Raw genomic sequence first — 15,806 nt, forward strand, 5'->3', positions numbered from 1 at the left:
CGCAGCACTTCCCAACAGCTGGGTGAGTCCACACTGCTGGCGCACTGATTACAAGACCTGAAGTAATACCGTGCGGCTAAAAGCCGCTTCAGCTGAAAACATTTGATCTAACTAATAATGTCTTGTGAAAGTGGAGGGAGACAACCAAATGACTGCCCTACAAATCTCCACTAATGGAGCATTGGCCATAAAGGCGGCCGAAGTTGAAGCTGACCTAGTCGAATGTGCAAAGGTAGGAGCTGGGCGGGGCAATTTCATGGTGTTAGAAGCTGATCATAAGATCATGCTGGTCCCAAACCAAACTGAGGTAAGGCATGCCATAATTTAAACAGAATTTATTGTTTAACATAATTGAAAATATAACATATACACATACAAATGGGTTACACCCTTTGAACATTACTGTTTAAATTCATCCCTGAGAGTCATAGTGCATTTCAGCTGAACCTGTCCTTTAGATGATAAAGTGCAAATTCATGTACTTGCTTGTAAGAATTGGTTTTTTTAAAAAGAAACTGACTGATTTGATATGTAAATATAATGTGTTGGCTGTGAAGAAAAAAATATATCATCTCTGTTGGAGCATAAGAGAAAGATGCATATAGGCAGTTTTGCCATGGGCATCTAAAAGCTTGCCCTCTAATTATAAAAAAGGGGAGAGCATCATTTGAAAATATTACCAACATCTTTTTAGGATGCCATAAATTTTAGTAATAGCAGAAATTAATACATATCAGCAATTTAGTTTTGCAGAGAACTGATTAAAAAATGGACAAAAATGTATATGCATTCATTTAGTTGATGGTCTTCCATACTAGAAGCATGCATGGTTAGCTAAAGCTCCTGTCCCATATAGACCAGGAAGTAGTGCTGGAACGGTCTCTCAATTTGGTATTTGTTTCTCATTTTTCAAATCTTAGATTCAGTTCTCCACATTTCTGCATCTGCATAAAAAAAAAACCCTCATGCAAATCCTTTCGCATTTTTGTGTTTTTTATGCACACTTTTCCTAAATTATATACCGGTACATGCATTTTTGTAAGCACTGCTTGGAAAACTGCATTGCAGATTCAGATACATGTGAATTTCAAAGGATTGCTGTATTCCAGTTCTTGTTTTGATAAATTTGGCTTTAAATGAGAACTGAATCAAATCTCTACCCTGCCAGCAAATAAATTCATTGAACTCAGTGGGGTTTATTTCTGAGAATGGTTATGTTTGCACTTTTAGTTCAATGCTGGTGTTCAACAGAATTTTTGCATGTACTAAAAATGCCTTGAGCTTCTTGGAAGGAGCACCATTCCCTCTATTTCTGATGTTCAAGAAATGAGTGCAGCTTCTTATAAAGCAAAAATGGCACTGCCCACACGCAAGCTGGGAATGTATCAGCAGGTATAGGGGTCTGCTGAAGAAGAAAGCATATTTAGGAAGAAGTCGGGAGGGATTCAAAAGATGCTCAAATGTTCAGTGGCCACAGCATGCTGACTGGCTGTTGAGAGTTCAAAAAAGAAATAAAAATGGTGTGGCTGAGGAACGTGACAGCTGGAATCCTGAACAGGGAGCACATCACGTTGCAAATTTTGCTGCAGATCTGTTTCAGAATACAGAAGTGGGAGAACCTAAAGTTGAGCATAATCCTGAAAAATAACTGGGGAGGATTCTCAGAAATGTTGCATTTTGCGAAATTAACCCAATTCGTAGTAGTTTTTACACTTTTTATAAATAAACAGTAAAATCTCATTCAATACAAAATATATAATTTCATACCATTTTGTTTCCATTAACATAACTTTCAGAAGAAATGCTTTACAAACATTTTATTCATAAAGTTGGTTTTCTACAAAATGCCCTGAGATTTTTGCACCCTTTCAATGTTTGGTTTTTTGTTTTTTGAAATTTCATTACAATGTCCATATTTTCTCAAAAGCAAGCATCAAGCTAAAGCCCTTTACTTTAGTGTGGGGGATGAGGAGATCATAATACACTTGTACAAAATCCGTAGACTTGTCTTTTCACTTATCCCCAAGCCAGTGCTTATGCAATCTATTTTTAATATTAGTTTCCCTTGCAAACATACTCTGTAGCTTAATACTCTTTTATGTTTAGAAAAATGTCTGATATCCAGACTAACTCTCCCTTCTTGGAGCTTTATCCCATTACCCCTTTTGTGGGACATCTGTTTTCCACCCCAAGAAAACTACCTTTTCCATATTTTAAACCTGTTCACAGATTCTCTAAATCTTTCCTTACATTTCTTGATGTATATACACTTTACCGTATCAGTTGCTCTCTAGATGATTTCTTCCCCTTTAAATTGTGTCATTCAGCTGGCCCCAATACAGCAACTTGACTTTTCTATTGATCTCAGTAGTGCTATCATGAGTCTCAGCCTCAGTTCAAGTCTTGCTTTTCACGGGAGACCCTTGCTTCTGTTTCTGAGCTGCTTCTGCTTTTTTCTTTTCTTCTTCCTCTGCTTTCTTCCTTTCTTCCTTCAGCTCTTTATACCTCCACTTAGGAATCTGCAGGTAAGCCCCATCACCGGCACTGCTTTTTCGTCTGACTTTCTCTGGCTGGAAAGTAGGTGGAGGCGCCTTGTTGATTCGGACTTTGGGGATGACAAATCCTGGACGCACACTGCTCCTTCTCAACAAGTGTAGTGGCAGCAAGCTTGATTTCCTTGGAACCACAATGCTAACCTGAGGTACATTTAGACTGAAAGGCTGGAGGCTGGCTCGCCTTTCCTTCTTTTTGGAGACTAACATAACTCTGGAGTTCTGAAACAACTTCTCGTAGCTGTTAAAATGGTCTTTGCTATCCATAGATTTGATTTCCTTGGCTCTTTGTTTCCTAAAGATCTCTTGTACAGCAGGCCTGCGTTTCCCTATGCCAGGCGGACTTCCAGGGCACACGGTCCTACAAGCTATGGCAACAAAAGAGCTCCTTAGACTTGTCGTCACCCGAACCATATGATCAAGGACACCATCATCTTCAGGGCCTTTGAAGCCTCTGGAAGCTATTATTGATCTGACGCCTTCCGAGATCTTTTGCAAACAGGTCTTTCGCTCTGCAGCCTTGGCAAGAAGTTCTTTCAACTTTGGCCATTCTAGCTCATAGTGGTCACAAAATTGCTCAGCACATGGCTTGTCCATAAGTCTTTGCATAAGATAGGCAGATTCTATTCTTCCTGTGAAACATGCCCATTCCTGAGATGTGAATCCACGGCCTGGGTCTGTGGCATAAATGTTTGCCCCTCAAAGGAGAGAGAGAGAGAGAGCGCGTTAGTTTTTTTAAAAAATGCAGCTGACCACATTATATAGGTAAAGCTAAGCATATCCTGAATTTTGTAAGATATTGCGTTAGGAAACTCTAAAACCTTAGCTGCTTGACAACTCTATTTTGACTGTCAGTTAATATTTTGATAAAACAACCCAATTTTACTTTGTTTTTTTAGCTACACAAATTATTTAGATATTTGCTGCTCAGTACAGAATTGTAGTGAGAGCCAGCAGATATTGTTATGACCCCATAGCTATACCATCAGTGATGTTTAACATGTGTCATCATCACAACACAAGTAATAAGTGCTGCCTGACCTTGCATTTCATTGTCTCATTGAGTTGGAGTTTTAAAAAACACTGTATCAGTCTCAAAAGTCTTAATGAAGTACAGTTTTGTGATAATCTCTGAGGTATTTTAGATATTTGTTTAATTCGAATCGCCAGTAAAGAATGTTGTGGAAGTGTGTATTGGGAATGAATGGTTTTTCTAAGTTTTGTTCCTAGAAAAACATGATTCTACCATACACACGCTTCTCACATTAAACTTAAACTTCCATTTATCTTATTTTGTTACAGCCCATGGCAAGGGTGGTAACCTTTTGTAGACTAAGGGCCACATTACTCTGCATAAAACTGTTTGTGGCCCCATATTAGTGGGCATGGCTAGATCCAAGCTATTTCCTGTAGATACAAATACAGTCGTACCTTGGTTCTCAAATGGAATCCATTCCAGAAGTCCATTTGATTTTTGAAAACCAAGGCGCAGCTTCCGATTGGCTGCAGCAGCTTCCTGCATTCCATTGGAAGCCACGTCAGACGTTTGGCTTCCAAAAAATGTTCGCAAACCAGAACACTCATTTCTGGGTTTGTGGCGTTTGGGAGCCAAAACGTTCGAGTCACAAGGCGTTCAAGAACCAAGGTACAACTGTATCATAATTAAATAAGTGTATCTCCACTCAAGTTTCTCCTTTACTTTTCTTTAGCCTTTTACTTTTCAACATTTGTTTTCAACATTTCTTTTTAACATTTGTTAAATGATATTGCAGACTACATTTTAATCTGTCCTGTCTCTGAAAATGGCAAAAGGAACTCTGTAATCCCGGAAGAATGCAAATAGTGTCAATGCATAGTTGAACAGCAAAATTTCACATACAGCTGTTTAAAACCTCAAACTTCAAAATGCAGTTACATCCCCAAAACTGCATGCATGCTATTGCAAAATGCATGGATTATTATTATTTCTATATTTGCAAGGAACAAAAGTCTGCTGAGAAGTGTTTCCCTCTGTGATGATCTTATTGCAAAGGAACTGCGATTGACATAACATCAAACCCACCCCAGAGGGCCAGATGAAATTTGGCTGTGGTCACATTTGTCTACACATATTCAGTTTTAAATCATTTTATATTACATTTGCACTTGCATTTGAAAGCAGAGTATCTCTAAATGTAGCAAATTACAGGTGTAGGGTTTGCAACAGATAGATATACAATTAATAGAAGGACTGCAATTCAGAAAAAGAATGGTATCTAAGGGAGTCTTGCTCATATGCTCCTCTTTCTCCCCCCCCCCCCCTGCCTGCCATGTAAACTGTACACCACAGTCAGCTCCAAAAACGGACTGGAAGGGGGAATGGCCAGGAGACTCGGAATGTTAGGTCTACAATGGACCTTTCATTTTGCAGATGAAAGCAAAATTACACATACTAAACAGCCAACAAAAAAGTACCAGTAAAAAACAAACAAAAGCTATTGAAAGGACGAATGGAAGAGATGTGAATAGTGTTTGCTGACAATTCCAGCACACCAGATGGCACAGCCAGAAACCCAAATCTGTGGATTTAGGCTAATCTCATGAATGGTTAAGAGGTTAATTTGAGATTACATCTGACCAGAATAAGTCAGTGAAAGGTATATCTATCTGAAACCATCCAATGCCAGACAGGAAAAGGAGGAAAGGTGATAGGAAGATGTGGTTCGCTGACCCCTCCTTATCTCTAGCCCTTATACTGGCAAATACTAAGGCACACTACTCTATATTCTGCTAAATAAAAAATGTTGGCTGTGTTTTTGTTTTATATTTATTTAACAACAAAAAATGGCATTATGTATTCCTCCTCATGTAATTTTCTGCTGTTTTATCTCAAGGAAACTCAAAGTAGTTGACTGCTTTTCCTGCTCTAGGCATTGAAGTTTTGCTACTCCATGTGTGTACATTCCCAGCTGTTCTTAAGATTGTATTTCAGGATCAAGTGCACCAAAATTAGGCTGTTTACCTGTAATGGTGGCCATCTGTGCAGTCACACTTGAGTGTAAAACATTTTCAGGAGTTTATAATATGTTAGTCAGGGGGTTAGTATTCCTGTCCCCTCCTTTCAGGGAGAAGGGTTGGCCTGAAACAGGTGAGGCAGTTGCCTCCTGTTCAGTTCCTTCAGCCTTGCCATGATGATTTCAACGAACTGACGGCACCAGCAGTGAAGAAACTACATGAGCTGTGACTGCACAGATGACCAATCAAATAACACAATTTACTGGTAAGCAACTTGTCTTTCCTGTTGGATCTCTCTCCAATCGCACAGATGGGTGACTGGAGAATACCTTGGAGTGTGTGCTGGTACCATCACTGAAAGAGACGCTGAAGATAATATGAACATTTATCCCACGGAACACAAAGATTGAATCAAGTAATAAATAGTGAATGAATAGTAGAAAAAATACAGAGCTCAGATAATGTTTTCTGTGTTATTGTTGTCGTAGGGCTAAGAAAAGAAATGAATGGAATACAGTATTCTCAGCTCTTGACTCCAGCATCCTCTCTGCCTAAATGGGGAAATTCTACCAGTAAAGCTCTAGATAGAAAATACTGAAGATTGTCTGCACAGTGACCACAAATAAGTCTTCTCTAATAGCTTGTCAATTTTTTGCTGTATGTTCTTTCTCAGGAAATCTATTTGGGACACAAGATTTGCTTTAAACACTACTGAAGTATTGCAGTGACTTCTTTAAAACTAATCCCACATGAACATAAATGAGGTTAGGTACTTTGCTACCTGGGTCACACATGAATATTCAAGTCCTCCTTCCAAGTGTCATGGCATTCTATCAATTACATTCTGAATTACATTGAGTCTGAAAATCAGCTTGTAAGAAACGTGTCCATCTCCACTTAGACCTGATTTTCCAGAGAGAAATCTAATATTACAAACGGGGGTTTTTTCAGAATAAGTAACCTGGACATCCCAGTCAGTTTGGAATATTAATATTCCATTAAATTAATACCGCTACACATATTGCAATATTATCTGCAAATGAAATATGCTTGAAGTATCTGAGCTGAGGTTTCCAGCAAAAACATCAGAAAAACTCCAAGTTTATAGGAACTTTTGAGCCCTTCTTTTTTAAAACGGCAATATTAACGTAGATGTTTCATAGCTTCATTTTTCGACTCATTTCAGTATGAGTAAATTGGTCACGTAATAGCCTACTCAGAAGTAAATCTTATTGAATGAATGGGGCTGACTCCCAAGAAAAGTGGGGTTAGGCTCAAGTTTTGCAAATATTTCAAACAACTGCGGGAGTCCACAGCAACCTAACTAGCATAGGAGAAATTTACAGCTGAGAATATTTGTGCAATTTCCTTTAGATGGGTTGAAATTGTGTATCTTACCATTTTACCATATGTTAAACCATATTTAACAAATGGGAGCCTTCAGGTATTTGAATAGAAGAACATGTTTGTATCTCGTGTGAATTCCTGTTCTGTAATATTTGCTAAAAGCAATGAGTAATCACTATGGTTTGCCCTGGCTTAGGGATACTCTCTCAAAATAAGGCTGCAATAGCTTAGCTCTGTTTCTCCTGAGCCTTTTGGCAATAAATCCATGTTTCATCCTCTTTAGCACTCTACAAGCTCCATTATTTCTTGCAATTGCTGAGCAGTCCTTAATCCATGAATTATTTCTAAATATAATGTCTGGCCAGTAGCTGCCATCCTGATAGCTTCCCTAAAATGAGCAGAAGTAATAGCCCATCTCCACATCACTTTGCTATTAACCCGTTTCCTGATAACCTGAAATGCACAAAAAACACTCTGGTCTCCATGAACTACTGAAATAACCCTGTGAATAAAAATTGTAAATTTTCAAGAGGTGTGTTTTTAGTTTTCTATTGTTATTGCAGATATTTAGTAACACTGTCTTAATTATGTTGTATGTCCCCCCTCAGCCCCCAGTTGGAAGAGTGATACAGAAAATTTTAAAAAGCCTGCTGCCAGTTAAAGTCAACTTCAGAGGCTCTGCTCCATCCTTATGTAACATCAGACGATGGGCACTCAAGACAGTCTTTTTAGTGGTGGAACCACAACTGTGAAATGCCTTCTCTGTAGAGACATGCCAGGGCTCTTCTCTTTTAAGCTTCAGCTGATTGCTGGAGACTTTTCTTTTTTTCTATTTCAGGGTGCTTTTAATATAATTTTAGTATTCCAATTGTTACTCTCTGCTTTTAATTCAGCTGCTTTGTCTGCTTTTCCTATTGTGTTTTATGAAAGTTCTGCACTATGCAAACTTATTTTTGCAAGGGTTAGTACAAGTTCACTGGGTTATGCCTTCCATTTAAACTGAGTATGTAAACCCTGTAGGCACTGAAAGGAAATTTCAGCTGCCCTAGATTGTGTTTGGTACTGGTTTTGCAAAATATGGTAGAATATTCATGTTTATAAATAAATTAATGAATTTAGTTTCCTTAATGAGATCCATTTGTAGAAAATTCAGTGGTGGAAAACAACAATAAGCAACAATGGTTTTGAATTTCTCTCTCCCTCTCTCTTTCTTTGTCCAGTCTGTAATTAGAGTAGGCAGGGCTGCCAAGAGAGTAAATATCAAGAACTGCAGTCCTTCATTTAGAAGTAGTCTTTACAGTAGTTCAAGGGAATGAGGATAATGAAGCAGAGGATTTTTCTATACCTGCCAACATTAAAGCTCTGATGCATTCACTCCGGCCTTGCATTGCAGACTTCATGAGTGCAGTAAATCCAAAGACATTCCTTTTCTCAATATCAAGGCCAGGATAATAGTTTAATAAATACTGTGTAATAGTAATATGTCCTACAAAAAAAGAATAAAAAATATCAATACAAAAGTGTATTATTTTCAAACCACTGTGAATTCTACTTGTTTTATTTTAACTCTCATATTCTGAAGCTTCAGGACAGATCACACACACTCCTCAGAGTCAAATAACCACTAAGCTATCATCATCATCATCATCATCATCATCAAATTTATTATTTATACCTCGCCCATCTGGCTGGGTTTCCCCAGCCACTCTGGGCGGCTCCCAACTGAATATTAAAAACACAATACAGCATTAAACATTAAAAACTTCCCTAAACAAGGTTGCCTTCAGATGTCTTTTAAAAGTAAAATAGTTGCTTATTGCCTTGACATCTGATGGGAGGGTATTCCACAGGGCAGGTGCCACTACCGAGAACTATAAAATGCTATGGCTTGGTTCAATCCTAAGATAAGGAAGTTAACAAAATGGGTTTCACCCTCTCCTTCCCACACAGTCACTGGTGCTCCCTGAATATGTCTCTCTCAATGGTTGGCAAATACACATACAGATCAGTTACTTCTTTTCCTTAGAAATGAAAGCTATGCAAAATTTTGTTTGCAGTATATTAACCGAAATTTAATGGAAAGTTGATTTGGTCTATTATTCATATTCCCTATCCCTGCTCAGAAGGATAATTTAAGCTAATCATGGCAGAAGGTGGGTTCTAGGACGTAGTGTTCATACAATTTAGTGCCAAATAGATTAAAGCAGTACCTTTGAGTTATGCCTGGAAAGCTATAGGAAGCTAATTGAAACACTGGATAATGAATCCAGTTTCCTCCTAGCCACTCATTGCCATCACATGCAATTTCCAAATAATTACCAGTGGCAGGCCTACATAGAATGCTTGAGAGTTATAAATATGATCACATTAATGGTAATTTGTGAGAGTCTATGGTAAGTGGAAATAATAGTTTAAAGATCTGTTGTTGCCTTGCCAGCCATAGGAGGGTTCAGTTTCCCAACTCTGCTGTAAAACCCTGGTCATTAAGCTTCTACTATCCTGAACTAGCAACAGGACAGATTATGAACTAAAATGACTGAGTAAATAAATAAATATAGATGATAGATAGATAGATAGATAGATGATAGATAGATAGATAGACACAGTATATATATTCTTAGAAATGCTTTTAGCAGACCATATCAGGCATAATCTCCAGCAGAAGGTCTGCCTGCTTTGCCAGTATCACTGAAATATGTAGAGTGGTAAAAATCTATCACAGGCTAAAATTATAGACGCTAGGGAGCTAACAGTCTGAAGACCAATTAAACCATCAAGCCCTTGTAATTGGACTGACAGAACAAGACAAACATCTAGTGCCATTATTGCTCATTCAGAACATTTTCCCCCACTTGTCATTTGTTGTATGATGGGTTGATGGTTTGTGTAATAATGTAATCTGTCAGCCAGCTGCAACAACAACAACTTAATTACTGTAAGCTGTATAAAAAAGTTCCCTCGTCTTATTTTGCAGTCCAGTTAAATATTCTGCAATACATGTCAGTCAGTTAAATTTATCCAAGAATGTTTATGAAGAAGTTTCATACAAGCAATTAAACAAAATCCATAGCAGAACATCTGGTACAGTTTTAATGATCAGTGGCTTCATGGCACCCAAACAAATCTACATATTCTAGAAGGAGGAGAGCTGCATGTTTATCTATTTAAGCAGCTTTAATTACGCTCAGGTATTTTATGGACAGCTGTGCTCTTTGGTTGCCTCTTTCCTAACTGGAGCCCTTTTTTAGAGTCCTTCTACCTAGATAGCGACAGGGTACAATAATGCAAAATTATGAAAGAAGTGAAAATGTCAGGCATTCATTTGGAGTGTCTCTACTTGCCTTGTTCTTAGGGACGTTTCTGATTTGAACTTCTGATATTTTCCCGTCCTTATCATGTGCTCATGTCCTTTTAAATTGATCAGCAATGGGCTCTGCTGGAGATCCTTACCATTGTCTGATCACCCAACCCCAAACACTCTTAGGCCTACATAACTTCAGAACATTCCTAGACTTTCTAGGCAATTTAAAGTACAAAAATCAAGACATAGGCATGCCCAACTCCACAAAACCCCGTAGAGCAGATTCAAACAACCACTTTGGAAACTGCTTTTCCATCATTACTAATTTATATCACTGGTGCTCTCTGAGCACCAATGAGTCACTAGAAATGGAAAAGCAGCCAAAATGTTCCTGCAGAAACCAGGTACCTGATCCTTACAAATAATATCCTTTCAAAGGGCTGCATTAAGTGCAAAGTCCTACTGCAATCCGTGGAAAATAACTTCATTTCTATAAAATGAATCTAGATTTTCCTTTCAAGGTATCTTTTCCCTCCTATTTCTCAAGTAAAGGGCTTCTGATAATAATTGTTCACAACTGCATTAAAACTATTTCATTACTGAGGTGCCCAGTATTGATGACATTCTGAACGTGCCCCTAACTGCTTAAGCTTCTGTTTACCTGAACTGAGACCTGTGCTAATTTCCTCATGGTAATAAAAGAAAAATCATGCCAAAAAAATTGAAAAAGCATGCCTCAGCAGACTCTCAGCCTTACTTTGCCACCTGCAAAATGGGTGGCAGCCCTTACAGAATTGTTAGAAATAGAATCTCTAACTAACAGAAAAGGCCTTACTATTTTTGAGTAAAACTGAGTAAAAGTTAGTAGCAGTATTTTCATAGTACATGCTTCAACATTAGAATTTGGGGGTTTACATCACCGTGCCCTCCAGATGTTTTTGGGCTCCCGGCTTGCACCAGTCCCAGCCAACATGGCCATTGGCCAGGGATTATGGAAGCCGTAGTCCAACATCTGAAGGCCACCATTTTGGCCACCGCGGTGCAGTTCATACATGTGCACTAAGGACATAAGGCTCAGGCTGTGTACACACCAATCCCTTTGTAGTACCAAAGCATACTTTTTGTCACTCTGGAATTGTTCATGGTCGTCCTCAGCATGCTGCTTTCAATCTTGATTGACTCTAAATCCTGCCATCCAGAAGGGTGGGTGGGTGTGGTTATCGGATAACCATTTGAAAAACCTCCATTGATTAGGTTATCAATGCCTTTTCCTCCCTGCATATGCCCTGGGTGAATGAAGAAGGGAAGGTGTGGATACACTCCCCCATTGCTGGAACCACCTTCATCTGTTTTCAAATGAACACACTGTGGGGAAACGCAGAATCAATCTGCAATGAACTTTTATTTTGGAATGAACCAACCAGTTTTTCAAAATGCACTTTTCAGGAGCAAAAATATGCACTAGATCTAGATTGTGTGTGGACTACAAAGAAAAAGGAAGTACTCAGACTCTCACTGATTCTAAAATAAAATGTCATTCATATGCAGTCTCAGTCCTCCAGCTCAATATTTCACTTTGGGTAGTATTGAGCTAAACAGCTGTGCTAGAAATAGGATTAGAGCTGGTGCAATGGGATTTCCCTCCTTTTCTCCACCCCTCATGCATACCCCATGCCATACCCAAAGATGTTCCAGAGGGTTGGGGAAACACCCAGAACAAATTTGGGGGCCCAGAGGAAGAGGTTTTTTTTCTGTTGCACAAGGATAAATCCTTGCGCTGACAAAACAACCTGCTTAACAGTACTTTGAATACAGCCCTGGTAACCTTTTTTTAAAAAAAGATTTGTTCTTTAGTCTGAATTCAGACACAAATGGTTGCACTATTCAGACTTGCAGTTTCAGGTGCAGTTGCTAATTCAAGTTAATGGCAATCAGTTAACTCCATTTAAAAGCTCTTATAGAAAACAATCTTTATATATGCTCACAGTTGAAGCAGCAGGAGAAATGCAAGATGCTAATAAGAATTTCTACTTTTATGAACTCTTTTAACATAAGCTATCTGGGCTAGGGGAAAAGATTGCCAATACAATGCACAATTAATTCAGAATGTTAATACTCCATGAAAAAGCTTAAACTTACAACTGCTTAGTGCTCTTTCAGTTGTGGGAGCAGTTGCAGACTCCTGAAAGCTGCCAACAAATGTAGCTATCTGGAAAAAGGGCAAGAGCACAGTAACTATAGGATAGAGGGATGGCTCTCCCATGCAACTGTAGCTGGTTAACAGAGAAAAAGTAGGAGGCCAGATGAAATATACTCAGAGTCGCAAAGTGATTTTATGCTCTTTATTCAGCTCATAGTGGTGAGGAGGAATGAATGAAAGCCCCCTCACAGTATCTGCTTTATATACATTATTTACACAATGGGCTGCACATGATTGGCTAATTCTGGAATTCTACTGTAAGCCAATCAGGTTGTGGATTCACTTATATCTGGAGCATGATTGGGTGGTTCCTGCCAACCAATCATACTGCTGCATTGTTCTAGGACCAATCAGACTGCTGCATTCTGAATCCTATTGTTCTAGGACCAATCAGACTGATGCAATTTGGATCCTATTGTTCTAGGACCAATCAGACTGCTGCAGTTTGGATCCTATTCAACTCAGTACATAACACCAGATCTGGACATGGACTCAGCTGAAGTGTTCCTTTCATCAATATTGGATTCAAATGAGTTCTAGGTGCCTGTTCAGGAGCTTCTTCTTTATTAAGTTATAATTTAAGGTGGTAACAGTAAGCCTGAAATTATGTGTGCTAGGGATGTGTAACTGTGTGCTGTTTTCAAGACAGTTTAACAGTGGTATTAAGACCAGAGATGCAGAATGAAGTCAACAGAAAATAGCAATGTTAGGATTCTGGTAGAGGGGGGAAGCAATCAATGTGACATGGAAATGGAATAGAAGAAACGACAGGCCACCCTCAAATTTTAAAGTGGTATGTTGAAAAAGAATCAGCTCTTAAAATCTATAAATAAATGCAACTTTAATTAAAATGCATAAATTCTTTATAAGGCTGTTTCAAATATATGTCTATTAATTAATAATAGGACTTTGGCAATTGTGAAAACATAGCTCCAATTCTGCCAGTAGTAAACTCTACAGGGCAACAAGATCATGACTGAAAGAAAAGTTTACTGTGAATGCGCCAATTTTTCCCACTTTCCCACATGGGAGAAGCGAACCACAATATGAAGTCAAGGGATGTTCTTGGCTTCCTGGTCATTGCTAATTTGAACAAAACAAACCATGATCGCCAGTTAAGCTAGGGATCATAGTTTGTTTCTAGAACCAAACAACAAAGATGGTGAGAACTCTCAACTGTGGCTTACTGCAGGGATGGGAAAGCTTTTTTCAGCTAAGGGCAATCTTACCTGAATGGAAAGCTGTCAGAGGCCACATTTTTAAAGTGGGCATGGCTTCTCGAGAACCCAGTCCCATTCCCTTATTTGCAGACTTCCCTTCCCTTACAGAGAAACATCTATAACACACACCCATCTCCACTTCTCTTTCTCTCCACTCTTTGCCTGTCTCTCTATTTCCTGTCTTTTACACACACTCTCACTGCCTTTTCTCTCGGGGGTCCCTTTCCAGATCCTCTCACCACTGATTAGCCACAACAATCACTTCACCCCAAATGTTAAGCAGACAGAAAGCATCCTTTCTGCTTTTGTTCTTCTGCAAACCAGAGACAGCCACGCCTGGCGAGAAGCAGCACCAACCTTCCCCAGCAACAACCCTAAAAAGGCAGGAAGTCCTTAAAAAACAAAAAAAAACCCAACCTTGCTCCAAGGTGGCACCGACATGTCTTAGCAAGTCCATGAACATCCTCCCTCTCACCAGTCATGCTTGGAGCACGTTCAGGGACAATGGCTGTGGAGGACCGTGTGTAATATGTAGCCATTTCTGGATCCACAGGAGTTAGGGCTGTTACCACAGGGTAGGATGGAACTCTGTCTGGTTGAGGGGCTTTGATTTGTTTGTTTAGTTTTGCCCCAAATTTACTGGTGGTTAATTGAATTGGGGGCTGGCTAGCCACTTAGGAAGGATTACCACACTACCACAGTCTTTGCTTGACTCTCCGTGTTTTGGTGGGTGTGTCCCCCCCCCCCCCCAAGGAACAATCCTAGTAAATTGGATTGGGGGCTGGCAGGTGACTCTGGAAGGCTTGGTGGACTGGATCATGCATGCAGACCTAGCCCCAGCTTACTCAGTAATATGTGATCAAGGCCAATGTCATTCAGCTTTAGAAAAGAGGAAAATAACTCCATACAATTATAGGAAACTTCTTATATATCCTGTGGTCTACTTAGCCTCATTTTCTTTAGGGAGCAGTATCAGATACTGGCAGACAGTATCAAGCCAATGTCAACACTCTGGATTAATACTGAGCTCATTATAATTAAATATAAAGGTCAGAAAAGAGCAGCCTTAAATCTAATCCGTTAACAGGACAGATATATATCCTGGGTGGACACAACCCAAAGCAGGTTATACAATATCTGAGACCACCTAACTCTTGTTAAAAAGCCGTATCAGGCATTGGTTTTCTATAAAGGCAGCTGTGAAAACACACAAATACTTTTGTAGTAAAGAATTATAGCCACACAGTGCATTTAAAATGAAACAAAACAATTATCAGATAAGGTAAGAGTTTTTCATTTCATTTTTTAAAATGAATACAGCTTAGTTAAAACACACATGTTCTGGTAATGGGATTCCAGAAAATAATTATGAATCATTATTCTGTATCAGCTCTAATATTTTTTTACAACAGCATTCAGTGATTCCCAAGAGGGAAGTAACTGCCATGCTTGCATTTCACCAAATATTTATTAAATTCAACATGACACATTTTTCATTACACTGTCTATAGGTTGTCAATAATTAGAATCTGTTGTCATTAATTTAATAATTTTAGCACAAACTATATTTAGTTTATAATTCTAAGCAACTCTTAAATAATATAACTAAAATGAATTTTCCAAGAATTTATCATTTCAAAGCTTCATGCTTCATTCTTTTGCCAATTCTGTATTGCACAGTATGATGAATTGAACATGATTACATTCCTGGTTTTTATTACAAAATAATATTTTAAAGCATCTGTGCTCAACCTAATATTTGTTGCACTCTTTCGCTGAATTGAATAGGAAAGCTTTTGTATGCAGGACATAACATGATCTTGGGGGGCTGAAGAGAGAGAGGGTTCAGAGCAGGGAAGCTGTGCTAGGCACCCTTTTGTGCTCATCAAACGTTTTCACTGATAGGCTTATCTGCAGCCCAAGTGTTGCTATGCTCTCATTACTTCTTCTTTTTCTAAGGCTGCAGCAGCACAGTTGCCTTAGACTCTTCTGTATATTTGTCTGAATGCCAATTTTAAATTCTTTTTTTGTCAGCACAGCAATGGAAAAAGTATGATCAAGGTTCAGAGAACTGCTTGGGGTTAGAAAAGAAAAATAGAAAACCAAGAAAAGAGAAATAGAAAACAAAGTTGAATACCCTTCTTTAATGGAATAACTTCCTTAACAAGAGTATTAGGAGGATGGATACACTG

The 15,806-nt window shown here is 38.8% G+C and overlaps 1 protein-coding gene across 3 annotated transcripts in view; it reads right to left on the reverse strand.

Annotated features, from left to right (window-relative positions):
• Nucleotides 1–272: 272 nt before the first annotated feature.
• Nucleotides 273–15,806, reverse strand: part of ANKRD33B (ankyrin repeat domain 33B) — a 33,423-nt gene continuing 17,889 nt past the window's right edge. The window contains exons 3-4 of one of the 3 annotated variants that reach the window (XM_028737967.2): nt 8,239–8,379; nt 273–3,229 (exon numbers count right to left, since the gene is read on the reverse strand). In XM_028737967.2, coding sequence (XP_028593800.2) covers nt 2,397–3,229; nt 8,239–8,379 — 974 coding nt within the window. In that variant the 3' untranslated portion in view covers nt 273–2,396. Of the gene's footprint in view, nt 3,251–8,238; nt 8,380–15,806 lie in introns of all 3 variants that reach the window. The other 2 variants (XM_028737966.2, XM_028737969.2) reach the window with 2 other exon arrangements.

The sequence above is a fragment of the Podarcis muralis genome, chromosome 8 (genome assembly GCF_964188315.1).
Source record: "Podarcis muralis chromosome 8, rPodMur119.hap1.1, whole genome shotgun sequence".
In the NCBI taxonomy this organism is placed as follows: Eukaryota; Metazoa; Chordata; class Lepidosauria; order Squamata; family Lacertidae; genus Podarcis; species Podarcis muralis.